Here is a 22,280-nt window from a genome sequence, read left to right as displayed (position 1 = left end):
TCTCCCCCACTCTAAGCTTCTCCTTTCTGGGCTTCTCTAACCAATCACTGTCTCTGCCTGCGTTTGTGGTCTAGTAAATTTGCCTGTGCTTTTCCCTTTTCTTGTGGTTCTCTGTTTCCAGCTTTTCACACGTATCAGCTCTCTCACTTCTGCACCCTTCTTAGCTCTGCTGATCTGTTAATTTTTGGTGATGTAGTTTCTGGTTTTCCCCTGACTTCTCTTTCTGCTACTGCTGATTTTCCTTTTGCTGCTAATTCTGCCATACTGTTTCTCCTTGTTGTCTACATTTTTCTGTATGTATACCTTTTCTATATTTCTTCATTTTTCTATGGTTCTTTCTAGCATCACTTTTACCTGCCCATTTTAATGGCTGTTTCTGCCTTTTTTTTTTAATTTCCCTGTTACTACTGTAGCATCTCCCAACATAAAGACCAACATTAAAGTTAGAGGTAGCTGGTTAACATATGCAGTAGCTATTTCTCCCTGGGTGCTCCCCTCTAGAGCAGGTACTATGGCTTAGGAACTGAAGAAGTTTTGTTTTTTAAGGGATAGGTGTGGTGCTTCATGGCCATAATGGGTGGAGATATTCCATAACTCCTCCAAGGTGTTGAGTAGGCAAGCCTTGTCTTTCCCACTGTTAGTATACTGAATACCATACCAAGAGCAATGAGACAATAATGAAGGATAGGTTGTTCTTTTTTAAAAAAAAAAAACTGGATAAAGAGACATGGAAGTGTAGAAGATAGTAAAGATGTGGGGCATGTCTAACCAAGCAAGAGAAGATTAGAGACAATGAAGGCGAACAGGGGAACAGAGTTGATACTGAAAGGAGCTGGATTGAGACTATAGCATTGAATAGTTGATTATAACTAAATATGGGTTCTGAAATAAAATAAACAGTTAATGATTTCCATTCTAGCACAGCTACACAGGTATTTTCCTATTTCTTTTCTTTTCTGTTGTAGGTCCTGAAGCTGTGCCTCCCTCCCTTCTCAAAGTAGTGATGAAACCCATAGCAGCTGTGGGGGAGAGCTACCAGTATCCTCCCGCAAACTTGGCTGCGCTCCTCTCTCCACTTATGAGGCTAAACTTCGGTAAATATCAACTTTTTAGGTTTTCAAGTTTTGCCCTTAGGATTGACCTGAATTTAAAAAGCAGATTTTGTGTCACAGTTGACTAGTATATTTATTGTATATTGTGGGTTGATATCTTATGTGCAATAACCAAGTTACTTTCACTGAGTAATAGGTGAGGGTGGGGAGGAAGAGGTCTAAAGATGTAGTCCTCAAAAACAACTCTTGAGGAACAAGGGAAATAACCTAGTCAGTATAATGTTTACTATGCAAGCATGAGGAACTAATATCCCTCACACCTACATAAAAATAAATAAATAGGTAGATAGATAGATGGGTAAATAAATAAATAAAATGAGCGTGTCAACAAAGTACAGCGACGGTGCCCACAATCCCACTGCTGGGAAGGCAGAGATAGGAAGGTCATAGGAAGATACTTGCTGGCCAGCCAGCCTAACCAAATCAGGAAGCTGTGAGCTTAGGGAGAGGCCTTGTCTTTCAAGGAAACTAGAAAATAAATAAATACGGTGGAGAGGGATTGAGGAAAATACTTGGTGCTAATCTCTGGCCTCCATATGCACACCGGTATACACATGTACCCACACCCACCAAACACAATAACAATAGTGAACAAACAAAATAGCCAGCTAGCTCTTCTGTGAGTTGTATTTATTGCTGGGCATGTAATGCAAACTTAGTTTGATAGGAATCAGACTGCACTTACCGAGCCCTAGGTTTCGATGAAGCACCGTGTCGGATGCCTTGTTAGGTTCTAGTACTGGTGAAGCACAATCATCACCATTCTTATTATCTTATAGTTAGTTCTGTGGGCCAGGAACTCAGCATGAGAGCCAAGGCAGGAACCTGAAGGCACGGACGGAACCAGAAAGCCATGGAAAATGCTGCTTACGGGCTTGCTTTCTTATACAACCCAAGACCGCTTACCCAGGTGGCACTGTGCGCAGGAGAATGAGCCTTCCTCTATCAATCATCAGTCAAGAAACCGTCCCACTGACATGCCCACAAAACATGCCCATATTCCTCAGATACTCCTTCTTGTTAGATGGAGTTTGAGTTGAGCGGACAAGACAAAACAAAACAAACAAACAAAAAACAATCCAAACTATAGGTCTTTTGTTTACTTACACAAGTAAGTATGTCAAGCCATTATCTTTACTTTCTTGTTTATCCCTAAGATCGCATGTTAATATCATAATATAAAACATAGTCTACCTTTATAAATCTTTAAAAAAGATTTTAAGCCTTTAAAAAGTTTTAAACACTTTAAAAGTTCAAAGTCTTTAAAAAATATTCAAAGTCTCCTAACTGTTTCTGTAATACTAAACACAAATTTAATACTTTCTTACTCTAAAAGAGAAGAACCAGGGCATAAAAGCAATAACACTTAAACAGAGTCCATCTGTGTACCTACAAATCCATTAGCTCACTGTGTGATATCCGGACTCCAGAAAGTTTAGGGCAATATTGTATGTATGTATGTATGTATGTATGTGTGTGTATGTATGTATGTGTGTGTATGTATGTGTGTGTATGTATGTGTGTGTATGTATGTATGTATGTGTGTGTATGTATGTGTGTGTATGTATGTATGTATGTGTGTGTATGTATGTATGTGTATGTATGTGTGTGTGTATGTATGTGTGTATGTATGTATGTGTGTGTATGTATGTGTGTGTATGTATGTATGTATGTGTGTGTGTATGTATGTATGTATGTATGTATGTGTGTGTATGTATCTGTCTGTCTGTCTGTCTATCTATCTATATATTACTGAGGGAACTAAAGGTAGCAACCTGGAGTCTAGAACAGAAGTGAGGCCCACAGGAACACTACTACTTATTGACTTTTCCCTCATGGCTTACTCAGCTTTCATTCGTATAGCACCCAGGGTAGCTGTCCAGGAGTGACACTGCCCACAGTTAGCTGGACCCTCCCACATAAATCATTAATCAAGAAAATCCCTCACAGACTTACCTACAGGCCAGCTTGATAGAGGCAGTTTCTCAGTTGAGGGCTCTTGTCGTGGAACTCTAGTTTGTGTGAGGTTGGCAAAAAAATTAACTGGTATACCAGATAGAAATTTCCCTGTGTGCTGAACACATTCTGGAGAAGGAGGCGAAGGCGGCACTAGGAGATTTGTAGCTAGCATTTTCGCATATTTTTAAATAGTATTTGAGTGTCCAGATTTCTGTAGATGCTATCAGAGAAATTTCCCCAGGTAGTTTAAGGCCATTGGCAGTCCCAAGAGTTAGGACTGTGATTCCACTGGACCATTCTTTGCCTCCTCAAAAATTCTCGAACCTCTTGGATGAAAGAATTCTGTCATATGCAGAAGTGGCCCAAGTAGATGGCTTGATTCAGACATTGAATCCTAACTCTGAATCAGGGAGCCAAGCACTATATTACAGAAAGGATTTTCCTTTCTTGTCTTTCAGGTGAGGAGATCCAGCAGCTATGCCTTGAGATCGCTGTGACTCAGACACCGTCATCGCAGAGCGCAGCTGCACTGCTGGGCTTGTGGGTGATGCCACCACTGATCCATGGACTGAGCGTATGTAGTAGTGCCAGGTGCTGAGCATAGCCAGGGACCAGTCTTCTAGGAGATGGCCACACTCACCTGGAGTGCGCTCTCTGAGTCAGGAATAGAAACAAGTTTAGGAATACTTGGTCTAGCTGGCCAGTAGCCTAGAAGATGACGTGGCTCTAATTCTCCCCTTCCCATTTGTTTTAACTGCTTCTTGTTACTGAAGAGGATGGTCACAGATACTAACATTCCTTTTGGAACCAAGTTTGCTTAATAATATAGTGTGGATATCTCACTGGGTATGGAGAGAGAGAGACAAATCCATCTTTACTGAATGCCTCTTCCCTGCATTTCTCCCTCCCTTTCTTAGAGTAGGGTACAACTATGGGGAATATTGAAAGCCTGGTAGGATCTGGCTCCGCATCCAAAGAGGGACACTGGGGAGGGAGTTGGAGGAATGAACATCTCTGCTTGAGGATTCAAGGTAGAAGTGACCCTTCCATTTTGTATTTGTGAAAGTCTGAGAGCATGTTCCAGACGTTAGCCACAGGTACATAAGAATAGAGTAAGTGTTCACAGATATATAATGAGGAGGAATTTTGCGTCTGCGTGTATATGGTGTATATGTGTATACATATTTATGTATGTTCAGGTGCATGGGGTATGTGGAGCACAGGGGGTGGAGGTCAAAAGTCAGTGTTGCCCACCTTCCTTAATTCCTTCCTCCTCTTATTTCTTGAGACGGGGTCTCTTAGTGGACCTGAAACTCAGTGATTTGGCTAAACTGGCTGATCAGCAAGCCTCAGAAATCCTATTTTCTTTGCTTCCCCAGCCCTGGGATTACAGGCAAAGTACATGCCTTCTCACATGGGTGCTAGAGATTGAAAGTGCATGCACAACGCACACTTTACCAGCTGGGGCATCTCCTCAGACCCTAGTTTTGTCCCTCTTTTCTCTTACATTATTTCATTAGTTGTTTGAGGATGTTGTACAGTGTGCTGTGATCCAGCTCCTTCCATATCTACCTCCTTCCCTCCTGACACAACTCTATATCCTTTTCCTCTTTAAGTCCACTGAGACCAATTTATGCCGATCAGATAGATACTCTTGAGAGTGTGACCTTCCACTGGAGTAGAGTATACCTACAGGAGTCACATTCACAGAGAAAACTAACTCTCTTTGTAGAAGCTGATGATTATCAGTAGTCCCTAAGCTAGAACGGGGCTTTCTTCCCAGCTCCCCTCTTCTCTCCATGCTGGGATTTGGTCTGGCTTGAACTTACGTAGATCTTGTGCATGCTGTCACAATTGCAAGGAGCTAATATATGCAGCTACCCTGTACATTTACACTGCACATAAATTTTAGAAATTTGTTAGCATAAAATTATATTTTGAAACTTTGGGTCTGGGAAGATTATTATTTCCACTTTATAGACTGATAAACTAAGATGTATTTTGAGTAAAATTTGCAGAGGGTAATACGTGGGAAGCCAGTGTATGGCTGATTCCAAAGCTTTCTACCCTGAACTCTTTCTTCCTGTTTAACCAAGTGTCTAGCAGCCTATTCTTAGAATTTTCTCTAATTCCTGTAGGCCTTCCATTTCTGATTTAGACCTACTCAGCTCTTGGCATCTGCTTTGGGTTGTGGGTGTATGTTAATCATTGTAAACATGATCTGAACTGTAATAGTCTTGAAGATGTGCTCTTTAGAAAACTCATGCCACCTTAATGGACCTCTTGGAAGGATTGCATTGTCTTTTTTCCTAGCTTGCTTCTTCTATACTTGTCCATTACTATAAAACTTGTGTTTCTAAGAATGTTTAGGTGCCGTGTAACAGCTAATAATTAGTCCTGCCTCATCTTGCCTCTCATGCACTCTGAGATGTTTTAGTCAAGCATGCATACTCAGTGGGTGTACATCCACACCATTGCATGTGTACCTACACACATGTATACATATAGTGCATGAAAATCACAGAAATAACAGAAAAACCTGAAGAGCAGTTATGACTTGCTTTCAGAAGTAGCATTCTATTCCCAACTCTGAAAGATGTGAGGTTTCAGTTAAGCAGGGTAGTTGAATAGATTGACAGCTTCTCTTGCTAGAGAACGTGGTTTTAAAAGTGAATTGGAGAAACTGGTGAAACAGGTCAGTTGGTCAGATGTTTGCTGTGTGAGCAAACAACCTAAGTTTGGATCTCCAGCTCTCCAGCATCCATGTAAATTTAAGTCAGGTCTATTGTGTGCGTAAAACACCAGTGCTGGGAAAGTGGAGACAGGGGATCCAAGAAGCACACTGGCCGGCTAGCCTATCCGATTGGTAAGCTCTATGTTCAGTGAGAAACCCTGTCTGAAAAATTCAGATGGAGGGTGATTGAGGAGAACACCTGCAGTTGACTCCTAGCTTCCTCAAGCCCTGCAGCACACACCCCTGTACACATGCACACCCACATATATGTGCAACACATATACAAGCACCACAGACAGAAAACCCAAAACAGTAAGAAAAGATCAGAGTAGCAACTGTGACGTACTTTCCGAAGTAGCATTTTGTCCCCGTCTCTGAAAGGGTTTCAGCGATTCAGCGATTCAGTTGAGTGGATTGACAGGTCCTACATGTATACAGGAGACACCCTGGATCAGAAGTAAGTGAAACAGCTAGAGTTGCTATAGTTACAAGTGTCGGTGACCCTTTGAACTGTGAACCCATGGGGAAAATAAGGGAGAAAGAAGTAACCCACAGCTTTTAATCTGTCTTCTCTCCAACTCAGTGATGACTAGAGACTTGGAGCACTACACAGTCAGACTGACATGTTTATGTCTGACTTCTTCTGTTTCCCTTCCAGATGAATATCAAGAAATACCTCCTGGTATCGTTGCCTCTGTGGGTAAAACATGTCTCTGATGAACAGATCCAGAGTTTTGTTGAGAACCTGATGGTGGTGGTTTTTAAAGCAGCTTCCCCACCTAGTCATCCTGAGTTGTGCCTGAGTGCCTTACAGGGTCTGAGCCAGGCCATGAAACTGCCCAGCCCATCCCACCACCTCTGGAGTCTGCTCTGTGATGCTACTGGGAGAATTTTTGACCTTCTGCCAAATAGGATTCGGGTAAAGAATAAAAATATTTACATTCCTGACAGTTTATGCTTGGGCTTCTTGAAAGTCATTTTGGCAAGCAGGCTGGGGAATGTTTTAAGAATATGGGTGGGAAGACTAGCAAGAAATAACCACATTCTTCACTAGGAGTGTGTTTGCTTCCAAGATCTAAATTGAGGTTGAGTATTTAGAAACAAAGTTTTGAGCAAGCTTAGCGGTGAGTTAACCAATGCTGTACCGGATGCCTGAGGAAGATGAGTAAGTCCAGAAATCCCTAGCCAGTGCACCTTGGTGGCAGTGCCTTATTTGTCATATCTGTCATAAACCATCACTTTATTATCATTTACGTATCACTTAGTTATCGCTGTCTCTCATAGGGCTTCATGTCAGCTCTTACCATACCACTGCAGACCTCCCCACTAAAGTTTCACCACCAGGGTAAAATCTGCTTAGAATAATGGAATTCTGATAGGGAGAAAAAGTCCAGCCAAGCGAACACCCAGAACAATGGCGAAGACATTTTTCAATTGTGAAAAGACTATCTATATGTTTTGGTCTGGTAACATTAGAATCTCATTGGCAACTGTTACTGGGGATAAAAAAAAATCTAATAATCTTCAGAATATTAATTGAAGTGATATTCTTATCTTCCACTGTATTTTGACGTGTTTGAGATTTGTCTTTGTCAGAGAAGTGACCTCGAACTGTACATCAGTGTAGCAAAGTGCCTCTCGGAGATGACGGATGACGGTGCCAACCAGCTTTCCCAGATCACCCAGGTAACAATGCCCATCTACACAATTTCATTATTGAGGCAGAAATTCCCCTTGAAGAGTTGTTTACAATATCCTTTTGGCCGAATATAGTTTTTCATCCAACTTGTTGCTGGATAATTTTAGGGAGCTGACTTTCTCGATCACTTGTCAGGTCTGGTAGCCAGCCTGGTGTTGTGATCTGTGTTTAATGCATACTGTCTAGATGGATAGATAAATGAATAACCTTTTAACACAATTTCTTAGACTTTGTCAAGAATATTTTGTATTATCTTTTGGCAAAAATGAGAATAGAACAATGTCTTCAAGGTAATACCCACAAAAAAATGGGAATATTCTGACCAATGAACTTGGTGTGTTGAAGGCATCAACAAATAAGTCTCACTTTTTTTTTTTTGGTACTAGATACTGTCCTTTTATAATGCAAAAAAGTAGTCATTTGTAAAACAAGTAGCCCCCAGACCCACTCACATAGCAAAATAAATACAAAATGTTTTGTGAAGTTGGAGTTCTAAGTAAGTACCAAATCCTTTGACACAAATACATTCCAAATGGCATACTTATTTGAATATAACCGTTCATACCATATAGTGCCATGCGCCCCTCATCCCGGTTGCTGGTAGCTGTCTTGGCCTTGTCAGGTTTGCTTGTTCCGTTAGCTGCTTCAATAGCTGCATGACACAGCAGTGGTTTTGAGCATGGTGTCTCTGGGCCTGGTGCTGACTAGAAATGGGGATTCTCAAGATCCACTCGAGACCGTAGGGCCCAGCAGTCTATATTTGAATAGTCTCCCAACCAGGCAGTTCTGGAGCATTCTAAGATTAAGAACCACTATTACAGAGTGTTTGGCTCTCAGCGTTTTGGAGATTTGCTTATTTTAAACAGAGAGAAGCTGTTCAGGGAAGTGTTAAGAATGAGTCTAGAGTCTCACTCTGTTGAGTGAAATCCAGATCTGCATCTTATGAGCAGTGTGGTCTGGGTTAAGTTACCTAACCTCTTAATCTCCCTGTCTGTGAAATGGGTACAATCACACCTACCTCTTAGGGTTGTCCTGAGAGTTGGATGACCTGGCCCATGATAAGTTCTTGGAACAGTACCAGCTCAAAGCAAGATTTCAGCAGTTACTTATCACCACATTCTTCCTGGATGCACCAGAAGTCAACAGCTGGTAGTCTCTTTGAAATAGCTTGTAGTTCTTCAGAACCATGCCAAAGAAGTTTGCCTACTCTGACATTAAAATCCATTGGTTTGTTTTGAATGTCAGCTCTCTGATAGATGTATGATTTTCTGACACCATACACTGGTCATTTGGAAAATGGTGATTCATCAAGTTTTGAAGGTCTAAATGTTGGTATGTTTTATTATATGATATGAAAACATCATATTTATTATGATCCTCAGAAATCGTATCAGAAAAGCACTCTAGATACAGGGAAGTTCTCAGACTCAAAGAAATAGGCAAGTTTTTTTCCTGAAAATTTAATTTTTATTAGAAGATTTAACTATTGGCATAAATACTATGAAGTATTTTTCTTGGTGTGATGGGCTCATTTCTTTAAGTTTTTAATAAAATAGTCTATCTAGTAGGCAGTTAAAATAGCCAGAGTTTGTCATCATTCCTTCAAGGAATTAGTGCCCCATATAGAACTGTTTCAGCTCTCAACTCGGCTTTACCAGCGTTTCTCCTTGATCCAACTATGACACTAGGTGGGGAACATAGCGGAATCTTTATGCATGTCTTCCTGGTTGGTTTTTTATTGTTTACATAAGTGTAACTGCAATCTCAATTTATTTATTTTATATAGAGAGGTGTTTTATCTGTGTCTATAATCTGTGTATCATGTGTGTGCCTGGTGCCCATAGAAGCCAGAAGAGTGTCAGATCCCTTAGGACTGGAGTTATAGGTGGTTGTAAACCACCGTGTGAGTGCTGGGACTTGTAATGGTGTCTGGAAGAATAGCAGATGCTTTTAGCCTCTGATCTACGTCTCATGTACCTCATAAATGAATTTAAAAAATAAGCAGTATTAAAAATGAAATGGGCAACTGGGCGGTGGTGGCACATGCCTTTAATCCCAGCACATGGGAGGCCAAGGCAGGTGGATCTCTGTGAGTTCGAGGCCAGCCTGGTCTGCAAGAGCTAGTTCCATGACAGCTAGGGCTATTACACAAAGAAACCCTGTCTCAAAAAAAAAAAAAAAAAAACCCTCCAGAATTCTGTGTCATATTTTTAAAATTGCTGCACTAAATACATATTAAGTGTTTAAATTGGTATTTGGAACATGGTAAGGATAGCATGTGTTATATTATTATTGTGTATGCTTACTTGCCCACCTCTAAACACAATCATGGTTTTCATGAAAAGACAAAAATATGGCATCGCAGCTCTCTCCTGCATGCGCAGGCAGCTAGGCTCTGCAATAGACAATGGATAGAAAATAACATCGAGCTCACGGTTCCTGACTGCCTCTGCCTTGAGGTTCTGCTGACTTACAAATAACTGAACAATTGTCGTCCCCCCACCCCCTCTCCAGGACAACATAGAAAAGGCTGCCTTTGTCAAATTGTACTTGGTCTCTCAAGGCCGACTCCCCTTGATGAGCCTAATGGATCTGATCACGGCTGCCATGCGGCACCATGAGAAACAGACTCTGGCCTGGATGATTCTGCACTGCCTTTACCAGGCACGCATTGTGAGCCATGCCAACACAGGTGAGGACAGAAACAGTGGCCTGCTGTCTCTCTTCCACTGCATGCGTCTCCTCAACTTAAAAGCTAACTTGTGTGCTCAGGGTTTGTGATGTGAAATTCCCAAATGATCAGTAAAGATACTGTGGAACAGAAAAACTAGTTTGTTTGCTGAAGGCGGTTTGGGCCTTCCCCCAGATGAATGGTGTCTTGAGTGGATGATAAGTTGTGGCTCACACCATCTATTTCTTGGATATAGGAATGAATTCTTTTGAAGATTTTCATATTGTTTGTGTTCCTCTAGACCAGGTCCTCAACCAGGGTTGCAACCCTTTTGAGGGTCAAGTACCCCTTTCACAGGGGTCACATATGATATATCCTACATATCAGATATTTATATTACAATTCATAACGGTGGCATAATTACAGTTGTGAAGTAGCAGTGAAAATAGTTTTATTGTTGGGGGTCAGCACAACATGAGGAACTGTATTCAAGGGTCACATCATTAGGAAGGCTGAGAACCACTGCTCTAGACCCTCATGGACACAAACACTAACGTTGCTTCTCTCAATTTTACGTTACTTTTCTGAATACACAGATGGGAATTGATTCTGCCTGATGATAGAAAATGTTTTATTTTTTTGGGGGGGGGGGTCTATTTAATTAAGAGTCATAAAGGGAAACAAGCAAAATTAAGTAGTCTATGTGAAAAGACTTCCCAGGCTTGCTTTCTTTCTTTCTTTCTTTCTTTCTTTTTCTTTCTTTTTTTTTACTCAAAGAGATCTAAGTGTTAGGATTAAAGGTGTGCACTGCCATGCCCGCATGTTTTACTTACAGAGAATTTTAGACATTGGACTGTAAGAGCCTCCTGACAATGGAACTTGCTCTTGGCATCTCTGACCTTGGCTGGATGTTTATTAGGTCAGTTGATACATTGCGATTGTGTAGTTTGCTTATTTGCCTTAGTGTCTAAGTACTAAAAACATGACCTTTCTTAATTTAAGTAAATATATTTTATGTATTATTTGCGTGCACGTGTGTGTGTGTGTGTGTGTGTGTGTGTGTGTGTGTGTGTGTTTGCACGTGTGCACTATGGTATATGTGTGGAGGTTAGAGGACAACTCTGGGTATGTGGGTCTTTTTTTTGACTGTAGGTTCCACAGATCAAGCTCAGATCATCAGGCTTTCCTGGCAGGCCCATTCACATTGATAAAAATACTTAGAATAAACTGGGTCTGTCTGATGTTGCTTTTGGTTCCGATGAGCCTACTTGCAAAAGTAGTTCTCCTTTCCTCTCACTAAGTCCTTAGGACCTCCCTAAGTAGTTTTTCCTGTGCTGGAAACCCTCATTTAAAAACAAAAAAGATCATTTATCAACGTCTATACTGATATTTCTTCTCCAGTTTCCCTACCGTGGCTGGCTGGTGTTTCTTTTTTTATGTCTTTGGGACAGGCTTCTATTACTCTGCTGTATTGAGAACAGGAGAGCAGAGGAAGACTATAAAACAGCTAAGTACCACGATGCAGTGTTACTGCCTATTGCAGTCCAGATTTCTCCTGAATGCCAGGGGCAGTGACATCTCTAGCACTGCATCTTACAATGATGATGGTTACTGCTGATGTGTTTCAGGCGTGTTGAAGAGACTGGAGTGGCTCCTGGAGCTGATGGGTTACATGAGGAACCTTGGGTACCAACCAGCGTCTGACCAGAGTGTGGCTCTCCATGAGGTACATAGAGAAGCAGCGGACTTACCTTAAAATGTAAAATTTATATTTTCTTTCCCAAAAAAGACTCAGTAGCTGTCTTCACTGCTATAACAAATACGTGAGGTTATCAGCTCACAAAGTGAAAACATTCATTTGGTTCTCGCACAGGATCCACAGATCCCATAGCTTTGAACCTGTGAAGTGACACATCATGGAAGGAGAGTATTGCTGACCCAGATCTCAGACCCATAGTTCTTTCAGGTCATCCCCCCACACACACACAAAGATCTCCCACTAGTTACCACCTCCACGGGGTCTCCTGCTCAACCTGGAAGCCAGGGCCTCTGTGGTCACCCAAGACTCAATATAGAACACACTCTCCACAGGGTCTCCTACCTTCCAATAGGGTAGGACTATTGGGGACTCAGGCTGGAAGTCTTTGGGGTCACCCAAGACCCAATATCAAGCACATTCTCACAGCTTTTCTTCTGTTTGTTAGGAGAAACACTGGAAATGTCACAAGGAAGCAATGACTCTTGCCATGTTTCTGGAGATTCTCAGTACTGTCTTTTGAGATTTTTTTGGCCATTCCAGAACTCACTCTGTAGACCAGGCTGGCCTCAAACTCAGGGATCTGTCTGCCTCTGTGTCCTGAGTGCTGGGATTAAAGGGGTGCCCCCCTCCACCCCACTCTGGCAAGAAATACTTTTAACAAAACATGTTCTTTGATTCAGAAGACCTCTAGTTAGAAAGAGGGTTCTCATACAGTTTGTGGGGGAATGCCAGGCTCAGACCTCTTCTCTCACGTGACTGAAAATACCTAGGATAAAGAGATTCCTGAAGTGTGTGCCAACACCTGCATGCAGCATGTGGAGTAGGATTTCATCACATCTTCAACATGACCTATGATACCCCCAAAGAAAAGGCCTCTTGTAATGGGTAGTTGTAAAAACACCCAATAAGACAAACATAGCTCTTTCCCTACTTTTTCTTCTAAATTTTCCTTGGAGGCATTCTTCTTGGTTGAGAATAATTTAAATAGCCTGATATGTTCTTTGAAATCCTGTACCATTTGTCTAAAGAGTTGTGTGTCTTTTTGAAGTTATTAATTTTTTGCTTGTTTTTTGAGACACGATTTCTCTGTGTGGCCCTGACTGTCCTGGAATTCACTATTTAGACCAGGCTGGCCTCAAAATTTACAAAAATTCATCTGCCTCTCCCTCCTGAGTGCTGGGATTAGAGGCATGTACCACCTGAATTTATTAAAATTTTAATTCATCAGTTTGGATCTTGAGAGACTGAAAAATACTTTTAAAAAAACTTTTTCAGCTAATGCAGTCTCTTTCTTACTTCCTGAGCTTTTATTAACTTTCTGTTATCTTACAAAAATCTCAAAATACTTAGCATGCAAATTAGCTGGTTAAAGTATAATTGAAATCACAGTAATTCAGCATCTTGGAAGTGTCCCCATTACCATGTCTAAGTTTTTTACAAGTATCTAATGTAGTCTGAAGGCGGATAGATTCCAGACAGATTTTTTTTAAATGCCTAAAGATAAACTTTTTATTGTTTAAAAATAACATCGAATGTTTCATATTCTTAAAAATCAGTTTTGTCCATATAATAAATATCTTTCTTAAGTTTATATAGCTCTTTAAAACACCAGAAATGGTGACGTATTTAGATCTTGATATGATTAAGAATAAAGTATATTTCTCCTGAAGTGCTGGAGGAATGATCCACCTTGCAAATGGGAAAGTCAAGGAACCTTCCGAAGCACAGTGAGGCTCTGCAGTCAGCGTGGAGCTGAGTTTGCTGTTGAGGGTAGTTCCTCTTCTGGGGCAGTGGTGAGAGAAGGGGAAGACGGCCTTGCATCACGGTGGAGGCTTTGTTCGTGAACCTGTATCACTCCGAATAGAACATGAGCTCATGTTACTTCTGTTTCCTTAACAGGCTTTGGACTTCTTGCTGCTGATATTTGCAGCTGCGGTGATGGTGTGGGCAGACCATGAGGCCCCACTTCTCCTTGGCCTCAGTGCCAGTTGGTTGCCATGGCATTGGGAGAATGGTGCTAGTGGGCCAGCAACAGCCTTGCTTGGCAGGAGTCCGATGCATAGAGTGACCATGCAGGAGGTTCTCACTTCCCTTCCCAGTAGCATGCTACTGCTGCTACAGAAAGAGCCGTGGAAGGAACAGACCCAGAAGGTGAGGGGTGGCAGCTGTCTGCTTAGCAGGGCAGGCAGGCTTTTGTCTCCAGCTCTCACTGCTGTAGGATGGAAGTGGGAATTAAATAAAGCTTGGATCGCACCAAAGGCTTTCATACATAGCCCCAAGTATCACTTTATGCCATGTCCTGCAGACCAAGGCCAGCACAGGCTCATGGTATCTGTTGTCTAGAGACAACAGCAACAGCAACAGCAGCAGCAACTCATTTATGGTGAGGGGCAGCTAGAGATAAAGCCTGTGTCTCCATTCATTATTGAGGGCACACGCGCTCTTGGTCCTAGGTGGAAAGGATGCTTTTACCTCCAGTCCTTGAAGTCAGGCAGATGAAATCAAGATTTGGGATGGTTTGCTGTGTGGAAAAGAGATAGACGCATGTCCAGGGGAAGCTCAGAACATTCTAGAGGAAGTGTAGGTCTAGAGTGAGTAGCTCTCTTACCGTAACACAGCAAAGGGCCCATTTGGCTTATTTCTTTTTTTTTTTTTTTTTTTTTTACTTTGAGACAGGGTTTCTCTGTAGCTTTGGAGCCTGTCCTGGAACCAACTCTTGTAGACCAGACTGGCTTTGAACTCCCAGAGATCCGCCTGCCTCTGCCTCCCAGGTGCTGAGATTAAAGGTGTGTGCCACCACCACCCGGCTTTATTCCTTTTTCTTTTCCTTCTTTTTTTTTTTTTTTTTTTTTTTTTTTTTGAGGCAGGGTTTCTCGTAAAGCTTTGGAGCCTGTCCTGGCACTTGCTCTGTAGACCAGGCTGGCGGCGAACTCACAGAGATCCGCCTGCCTGTGCCTTGCAGGTGCTTTGATTAAAGGTGTGCACCACTGCCAGCTTCCATTTGGCTTATTTTATCTCACAGAGCCACTATGTGTACCTGCCATAGCTGGCCTGTTCAAGAGCCTGATCAGGGTTTTATTACAGCCCTATCCCATCACCTCTGACCTCAGGAAAGCCTGTGTCATAGGAAGCACTTTGGGATTTAGTCCTCCAGTGTGCAAACTCAGCAGAACACATAGGAACATTGTCTCCTTTGCTTGGCTTTATCTGGCTCCATCCCGTCTTTAATACAACTAATTGGAAGATCCTTTTTTGAATCCCATTTGATCAAAACTTGATTTTTATGATGTTGAAAGCTTTAAGCTAATGATTTGTTGCTTATTTTTAAGATATGAACATTAATCCTTAAAAGCATTCTGAACCATGAACCCGGCCTTAGCTACGCCTAACCTGCACTGAGCGTCTCAGCTGAAAGGCCTTTCATAGTTAAGTCAGATAAGATTAGGAGGCTGCCCCAAGCTTTGCAGGTTTTGTTCTACCAAATAAGTGCTCACTGTATTTGGTACACCAAAATAAGTGTAGTCTCTTCTGTTATTTCCAGACTGGGACACTGTTTGCTTTAGATAAAGGATAGACATCTTAAGTTTATTATATATTTGTAGTGATTATTTGTCTGCTAGTAAGTTATTAGACAAGCTGAGGAAGGAAATTTTATGAGCCTATTATCCATAGCCAAAATGCATATGGAACCAGTGAGAGGTAGCATGATGGACAAAAAATAGCTTTGCAGCCAGGTGTAGCTAGGCTCAAATCTTGACTCTGCTGTTCAGAGGGAGGTGGCTTGGGCAAGGTCACTAACCTGGCAGCCTCTCAGGGTGACTACAGATAATGTTAATGATAAACAGAGTCCTCTAAGCCCACGCCTAGCTCACTTATATCTGTAGGGGAAATGGTTTAGACTTGGTGAGGCCTTTTGGTTTGGGAGCTGTGTTTTTGGCCCTGTCTCACCTCTGTACCCCTCCACCCTTCAGTGTTGGTCTTACTTCCCGTCTCATTTCTTCTACTCCAGCCTCAGCAGGAACTGCTAGAAGACTGTTGCCCTTCTTCTCATGTCTGCAGACCACTGATCTCAAGCTGATGGTGGGAGTCCGTCACTAACAATGTTCTTTTTCACCCTAGTTCATTGACTGGCTGTTTAGCATCATGGAAATTCCTAACGCAACCTTTGCAGCAAAGTCTAAGGATCTTTTGAAAGGTATTAATTACTTCATGCTTTATGCCCAACATGTGGTAAACCACCCATTGCTGGCTGTGATGTGGAAGAGCATAGTTGGATACATGGTTTCAAAAAAATGTCCTTAATGTGACCTTGCAAGTCAGAAAAATGGGTTAAAAAGGAGGATTAGTGCCTTTAAACTTAACTTTTAGATAAGTGTACCAGGTATTTTATTACAATAGTAAAATAGTTAAAATTTATAAAATTCAAGAAAGTAAAAATACAGTGAGCAGAAATTCAGACAGAGTTTTGGAGACAGCTTTGATGCCTTCCTAGGACTCAGCATCTTTGTGATCTGGAACAGCTGAGAGAGTGCAGTAGACAGTTCTGATTTCACCTTTCGTGGTTTAGCATTATTTTTAAATTCTAAAATGAATTCTTACACTGGCTTCTAGTAATAGTCGGTGCTGCTTAGGGAACTAGGCATCCAGGGTTTCCCTGTTTTATACTTCTCCATGGACTGCCACACTATGACTGTAGGAAACCCCAAGTGTAGAAGATCTTTCTGAAAGTTTTATAGAGCCCTAAACTCAGACACGAGGTATGATTTGGCTATCAGTCTCCTGATCTGAGATAGCTTGAACTTGTCACCTATGTCCTGGGTTCTGGACATAGCCAGTGGCCACTGCAATGTCACAAGACATGGATTGCACCGAGAATTGCCGTTCCATTAGCCTACCCTGTGGTGATTATCTAGCTTGGAATATACTCATATTTTACTTTAAGGAAGGTATAATAATATTATTACTAAACAACCAAGAATTATGGGTGAACGGGAAGCATGCAGATGGGGGTCAGTGCCTAATGTGGTTCTCATACAGCACAGGGCTTCATTGCAAGTCAGGGCTGTGATGAAGATATTTCACTTTATCCATTCCTAGGGAGCTGGCAATAAGAGTCCCTCTGTCTGTGTGCTGCAGGGAGTCTGGGCTGGTGATTGATTCAAACATATGCTGCAGTTACAAAGCTAACAACTGATATCAATAAAGACATCACTTGGCTTAAGGAATCACACTTTTACTAGATCACAAAGTCATTGGCTTACTGGATTGACCTGGGTGCCCTACATTCCTTCGCTTTCTCTCCTTTTAAATAATATCTGAATATATTAATATGCTAGAATAAGACAAGAAGTATGTACTAATTACTAAAAGATATAATTCTGAATTTCTCTACTTCAAATGGCTTCTTGGGTCCCTTAACACAGTAGGAAATACATACCTTACAGACATAGGTCCACGTAAAATTTAGTGTGGTATACTTGCTTCATTGAGCACATGAACTCAGCCTTATTATAGGTGTGTAAGTTTTTTTTTAAGCATTTAATGAAGATAATTGTGTTCATGTATAAAAGAACACAAATTTAAAGTAAATTGTTACAAAGGGAACATACTCATGCAAATAGTAATGCATTAAGAAAAACAGTATCATTAGCATGCCAAAAATCTATAGTTTTGCAGACTTTCCTATTTACTGATTATAGGCTAACTTTCAAAAAAGAAAAAAAAAATGCCAATTACCTTTGCAGTCTGTAAAACCTGTGGTGGTTTTTTTTTGGGGGGGGGGTACTATAAAAATTCTAAATTCTGCCAAGATTTGAGGGGAATCATTGTTAGTCTTGAAGACTAGTTGGGTGGGGAAGTGCCAAGCTCTGCTCTGACACCTTTGATAACATGACCTTTTGAGACCCAGCATAGCTCTGTCAGATGCATCTGTATGCTCTCTTGTCCTCCTAGCTACCCTCTTGTCCTTGCGAGTTCTGCCGGAGTTTAAGAAGAAGGCTGTATGGACCAGAGCATATGGTTGGTGACATCCCAGGAGCCAGCAGCATCCCCACTGAATGAGACAGACCAGAGAGACAGAAGGTTTTCGGGACTGGTGTCTGAGATTGGTGAGAACTAATCCTCTCAGTTAAAAACCACGAGAAGGTGGCTTCATACTGTGGTCTGAAAAGGGGTGCCTTACTCGGGTACTCTGGGTATTTGAAGCAGAAATAGGAACATGACTTCTGTGTGACCTGAGTTCATTGTAAAAAATTCCTTTTCTTTGTGAAAACTGAATTATATTTTTTTCTCCCTTAAATTCTAGTAAAATAATTTTATGAAATTTGTGTAATGCAACCTTTATTTTTAAGTCTGTGGTTTGCCTGTGAAAGTGAACCATAGAGGTGTCAAGGGTATGATGATCTATTTTCCTTGTTAGCCACAGAAGAAACCACTGAGTCAGTGGGTTAGACAGATTTTTATCCTTGCTGCTAAAACACACTTAAGAGAACTGCTAGGCACATTCAGATCGCTAGGCATGACACCCACTGGTACCCAGGTTAGGTTTCTCAGTGACAGGTGTAACTCCTGTGCTTGGTTGTCATGCGTCCAAGTGAAGGTATCCGCTTCACAGTAGCAGTAGCCGCAAAGGAGACTGTGAGTTCACAAAGAAATCCAAGGTAGGTGTGATGAATCCCGTGATGCTGATCCATTCCTCTGGAGATGGTGCATCCTACTTGACAAGGTGTCTGACAGCAACCTCAAAGGCACAGAAAGGTTCTTTTCCCCACAGCCATGGGAGAAGCAGCACCGTGAGGACGCTAGAAGTCATGTAACGCTCTGAACAAGTATCTGGTCACTGGCAGGTGGGATACACTCGGTGACAAGGCCTAAGTCACAGGGGAGGGAGCCCCAGCAAACCACCTGACCTAAGTTTCCACAGGAGAAAGATGATAGGCTGTTAGGCAAGCAAAAACGGATAGCTGGGTCCTCAGGAGATCACCCTTTTTATAAATCCTGCTCCCTTCACCAGAGTGATCCATGGCCTAAAGGTTTGAGAGATATCACAGTCTCAGCTACTGCAGTGGCTAGAAACTCAGGCAGCATTTTAATTTTGTCCTAATTATCGTGACTTCACATGGGCTCAGTCTGCAACTAGTCATATAAATGTAAAAATAGGTAATCATTGTGAAGAAGTCATGACACTGAACACCAGGTGCTTTCGTATCTGCCATGCACCATGACTGGGGCTTCACAAACACCACACAACTTCTACTACTCACAGGTGGCACATACCTTCTCGTCCCAAAGTGCACCTGGCACGTTCAAAGTAGCATTACTAATTTTATTTTCCAGATATATAATTTCTTTACAAAATAGACTACAAGGAAATAAGTTTAAGACAAGCGAGAAAGAAGTGATTTATACAGCCTTTTTCTCGTCCCATGTGTAATAGAGACTGAAAGACATCTAGCATTTACTATTGGGTGCCAGACAGTCAGTACACTAGACTTTTCATTTGGCTTAGCTTGTTTGAAGTCTTGCAACAATGCCCAGGGAATACTGTTTTCTATTTTAAGATGGAGCAAAAAATATTTAGTAAGTGGGAGTGTTTTACCTAAAAGCAAGGTCCTAAAGCCTAGATCCAAAGCTATTGCTACTGCATCAGACACCTTGGCTCCCACTTTAAGGTGCAGATCTGCTAAGAGAAACACCAGGCTTTTGGCACTGGGAAGTTTGAGCCTAGTGGAGCAAACCAAGTGTGTCTGCATGCATTAAAGAGCTGTGGATTCCAGGGTACCTTGGAAACACAGGAGACTGAGCCCTGAAGAGGAAGTGGGCACTGGAGACATCGTGAATCAGCAACCAAGCATTTGCTGATGCCAAGGAAAGGAAGAATCTGCCTAGACTTCAAATTTCAGATTTCTCGTGTCTTTTCAGCCTGATTTCTTTTCAAACCTGGTATTTCCTCCTGTCCTTCACAAGAAAACAGAAGTTTACAAAAAGAAGGAAATAGAATAATCCTCAGTCTCCTCTTTCCTCGTCCTTTCTGTTTTGATCAGTCATGGATGGAAGTCATGAGGTTTTCTGCCTATGGACCTCTAAGGATTCTAAATTGGTAACTCTAAAGATTAAACTCAAAGGTATGCTAACGAAATAATAGCCTCCCTCCTGGTTACCTGTATGACCCCCAAATAAGTGTTAAATTGTTCTATCACGTTGCTCCACTTTGTTTGACACAAGCAAGCTGCTGTTTCTTTTTTAGACCATGTTCTTAACTATACAAAGGAGTCTTGGTTTCAAGTCCTCTCTTGTCAGCCTTTGAAAACAGGAGTTGCCAAGACGAATAGTATTTGGGGATGCACCAGTGTAGGGCTAAAGCTACATTGTGCCTCAAGAAGTATCCAAACACAGGTTGGATTTGGAAAGTGTGCATTTGGCAAAGATGTGGGTATCCATGCAATTGTCTAAAATCATGTTACAGTCATAATTTAATAGCCCCATGGTATCCAAGGGGCTGCTAAAAAAATTTTATGACTTGAATTAGTAATGTTAACATTAAGTAGAAGATGGAAGAGTTTTAAGATGCTAATGTCACCTTTTAGGGTTTGGTAAAGGTGATTGTAGTCAAAGCTGAGGAAGAAAAGACATCTGGAGTGGAAGCCCCATTTTTCTTAGGGAACTCATCATCATACAAATTAGGGCTAATAAGTTGCCCCTGTGTAACTTAGGGGGCAACTCTGATCATCTTTGATACAGGATCAGAATGTATCTTTTGGAGATATATCAAAGAGTTCAAGTTCCAAGAAGTCCAACTTTCTTCCTATTTCTGTTAGCTACAGCTCAAACTGGCAGTGTTCCTGTTAGAGCAGCTGATCAGATCTACAGTTCACATCTAATCTTACTGAACTGGCTAGCATCTTGCTCTTGGATGTCCAAGCCTCTAGAACTGTAAAACATAAATTTCTGTTGTTTTGACAACTAAGCCCTGGGGGTGGGGGGTGCACTTTGTGACACACCAGCAGCCTGAGCTAAGACACAGAAGATATTTGATAGGTATCTAAGTATACATAATGCTCAAGCTGCTTGGCTCTAAGGGCCGAGGCATTTGTCTGTAGAGTATCTAAGTATACGTAATGCTCAAGCTGCTTGGCTCTAAAGGTAGGGAGGGCATTTGTCTATAGGTATCTAAGTATACATAATGCTCAAACTGCTTGGCTCTAAGGGTGGTGGCATTTGTCTGTAGAGTATGTTATCCTAGGATTAAAGAGGATACTTTACAGCGTTCCCTTCCTATAAATCTGCTAGTTGTGATTGCAGAAGTTAATCAATTGGTTTCTCAAGTCAATTGAGCTTACTCCACTGAATCTATTTCTCATCAACTTCACACAGAAACATTTAGACCTCACACTGTGTGAAGTCCACAGATCTGGTGCAGCAAGGTGTGCTGTGCCTGTGGAAGATGTGTTCGTAAGGCACGGTCGAGGCAGAACAGAATATGTGGTGCCTGCAGGAATCCATGTAAAAGATTGTTGTCGAGTTCTCAGTTCTCTTTCTCTAGCATATGCCCAGGGTTGTATCTGCTGCAGGGTGACCCAGCAGCCCGTCTTCTCTCTTGTGTGATGGTCAGGAACAAAGCCTCACATTTTCTTCTGTTTGACAGAGAAGACTCTGAGGACATCTTTTCTTTCTGTGTAAAGATGGCTGTAGGTGAAATACATTCCTACGGTGCAAAAGGAAGTGAGGTGGGTTAACCATTCCTTTGAAAAGATCTGTGGTTTTAGGACACAGGCAGGGGGCTGCTTGCATTCTGGAAGCTACAAAGTTGCAAGGGAGGCTCAAGAAGAGCAATGAAGAACCATCCAGGTCTAGTAAGGTGAACATCCAAACTGCCTAGGCTCCCACAAAGCCAGTACGTGCAGTAGGATCAAAAACCCATTGCCATTGTTCTTGAGTTCTCAGTAGTCCTCACTGTCCGCTATGTTCAGCGAGTCCGGTTTTATCCCATGATTTTTCAGACCCGGGCCAGTTGAAACCCTGATTGTTCTTTGGGCTGACAAGGGAGGGGGACTTGACCGGGGGAGGGGGAGGGAAATGGGAGGCAGTGGCGGGGAGGAGGCAGAAATCTTTAATAAATAAAGAAAAAAGAAAAAAAAAGAAAAAAAGAACCATCCAGATTGTATGTAGAAGGAATGCAAGCAAACTCTTCTGTCCAACTCACTCTACTGCAGGCTAGCCCGCCCCTCCCCCTCTTTTTTAGTAGCTTTCCATGCTGCCTCTAAACTGTCCGCTTTTCTTCTTCATTCATGTGTGGTATTCTTACCCTTGGAAGCTGCTGCCTCGCGGACACGATTAGTATCTTGATA

General features: G+C 41.9%; 2 protein-coding genes across 3 annotated transcripts in view; one reads left to right on the top strand and one right to left on the bottom strand.

Annotated features, from left to right (window-relative positions):
* The window catches only part of Focad (focadhesin), a 286,838-nt gene extending 268,593 nt beyond the window's left edge, over positions 1–18,245 (top strand). The window contains exons 36-44 of the mRNA XM_041651620.1: positions 966–1,094; positions 3,530–3,645; positions 6,464–6,724; positions 7,402–7,491; positions 10,019–10,196; positions 11,804–11,901; positions 13,834–14,085; positions 16,054–16,129; positions 17,887–18,245. Coding sequence (XP_041507554.1) covers positions 966–1,094; positions 3,530–3,645; positions 6,464–6,724; positions 7,402–7,491; positions 10,019–10,196; positions 11,804–11,901; positions 13,834–14,085; positions 16,054–16,129; positions 17,887–17,960 — 1,274 coding nt within the window. The 3' untranslated portion in view covers positions 17,961–18,245. The remainder of the gene's footprint in view (positions 1–965; positions 1,095–3,529; positions 3,646–6,463; positions 6,725–7,401; positions 7,492–10,018; positions 10,197–11,803; positions 11,902–13,833; positions 14,086–16,053; positions 16,130–17,886) is intronic.
* Positions 18,246–18,257: 12 nt separating this feature from the next.
* Hacd4 (3-hydroxyacyl-CoA dehydratase 4) overlaps positions 18,258–22,280 on the bottom strand; it is a 28,241-nt gene continuing 24,218 nt past the window's right edge. The window contains exon 7 of one of the 2 annotated variants that reach the window (XM_041651623.1): positions 18,258–21,637. In XM_041651623.1, coding sequence (XP_041507557.1) covers positions 21,555–21,637 — 83 coding nt within the window. In that variant the 3' untranslated portion in view covers positions 18,258–21,554. The remainder of the gene's footprint in view (positions 21,638–22,280) is intronic. The other variant, XM_041651622.1, reaches the window with a different exon arrangement.

This window comes from Microtus oregoni, unplaced genomic scaffold (genome assembly GCF_018167655.1).
Source record: "Microtus oregoni isolate MIOR12 unplaced genomic scaffold, Mior012 000005F_ref0000423, whole genome shotgun sequence".
NCBI lineage: Eukaryota > Metazoa > Chordata > Mammalia > Rodentia > Cricetidae > Microtus > Microtus oregoni.
Note: the sequence above shows the minus strand (reverse complement) of the source record. Positions and strands in the feature narration are given on the sequence as shown.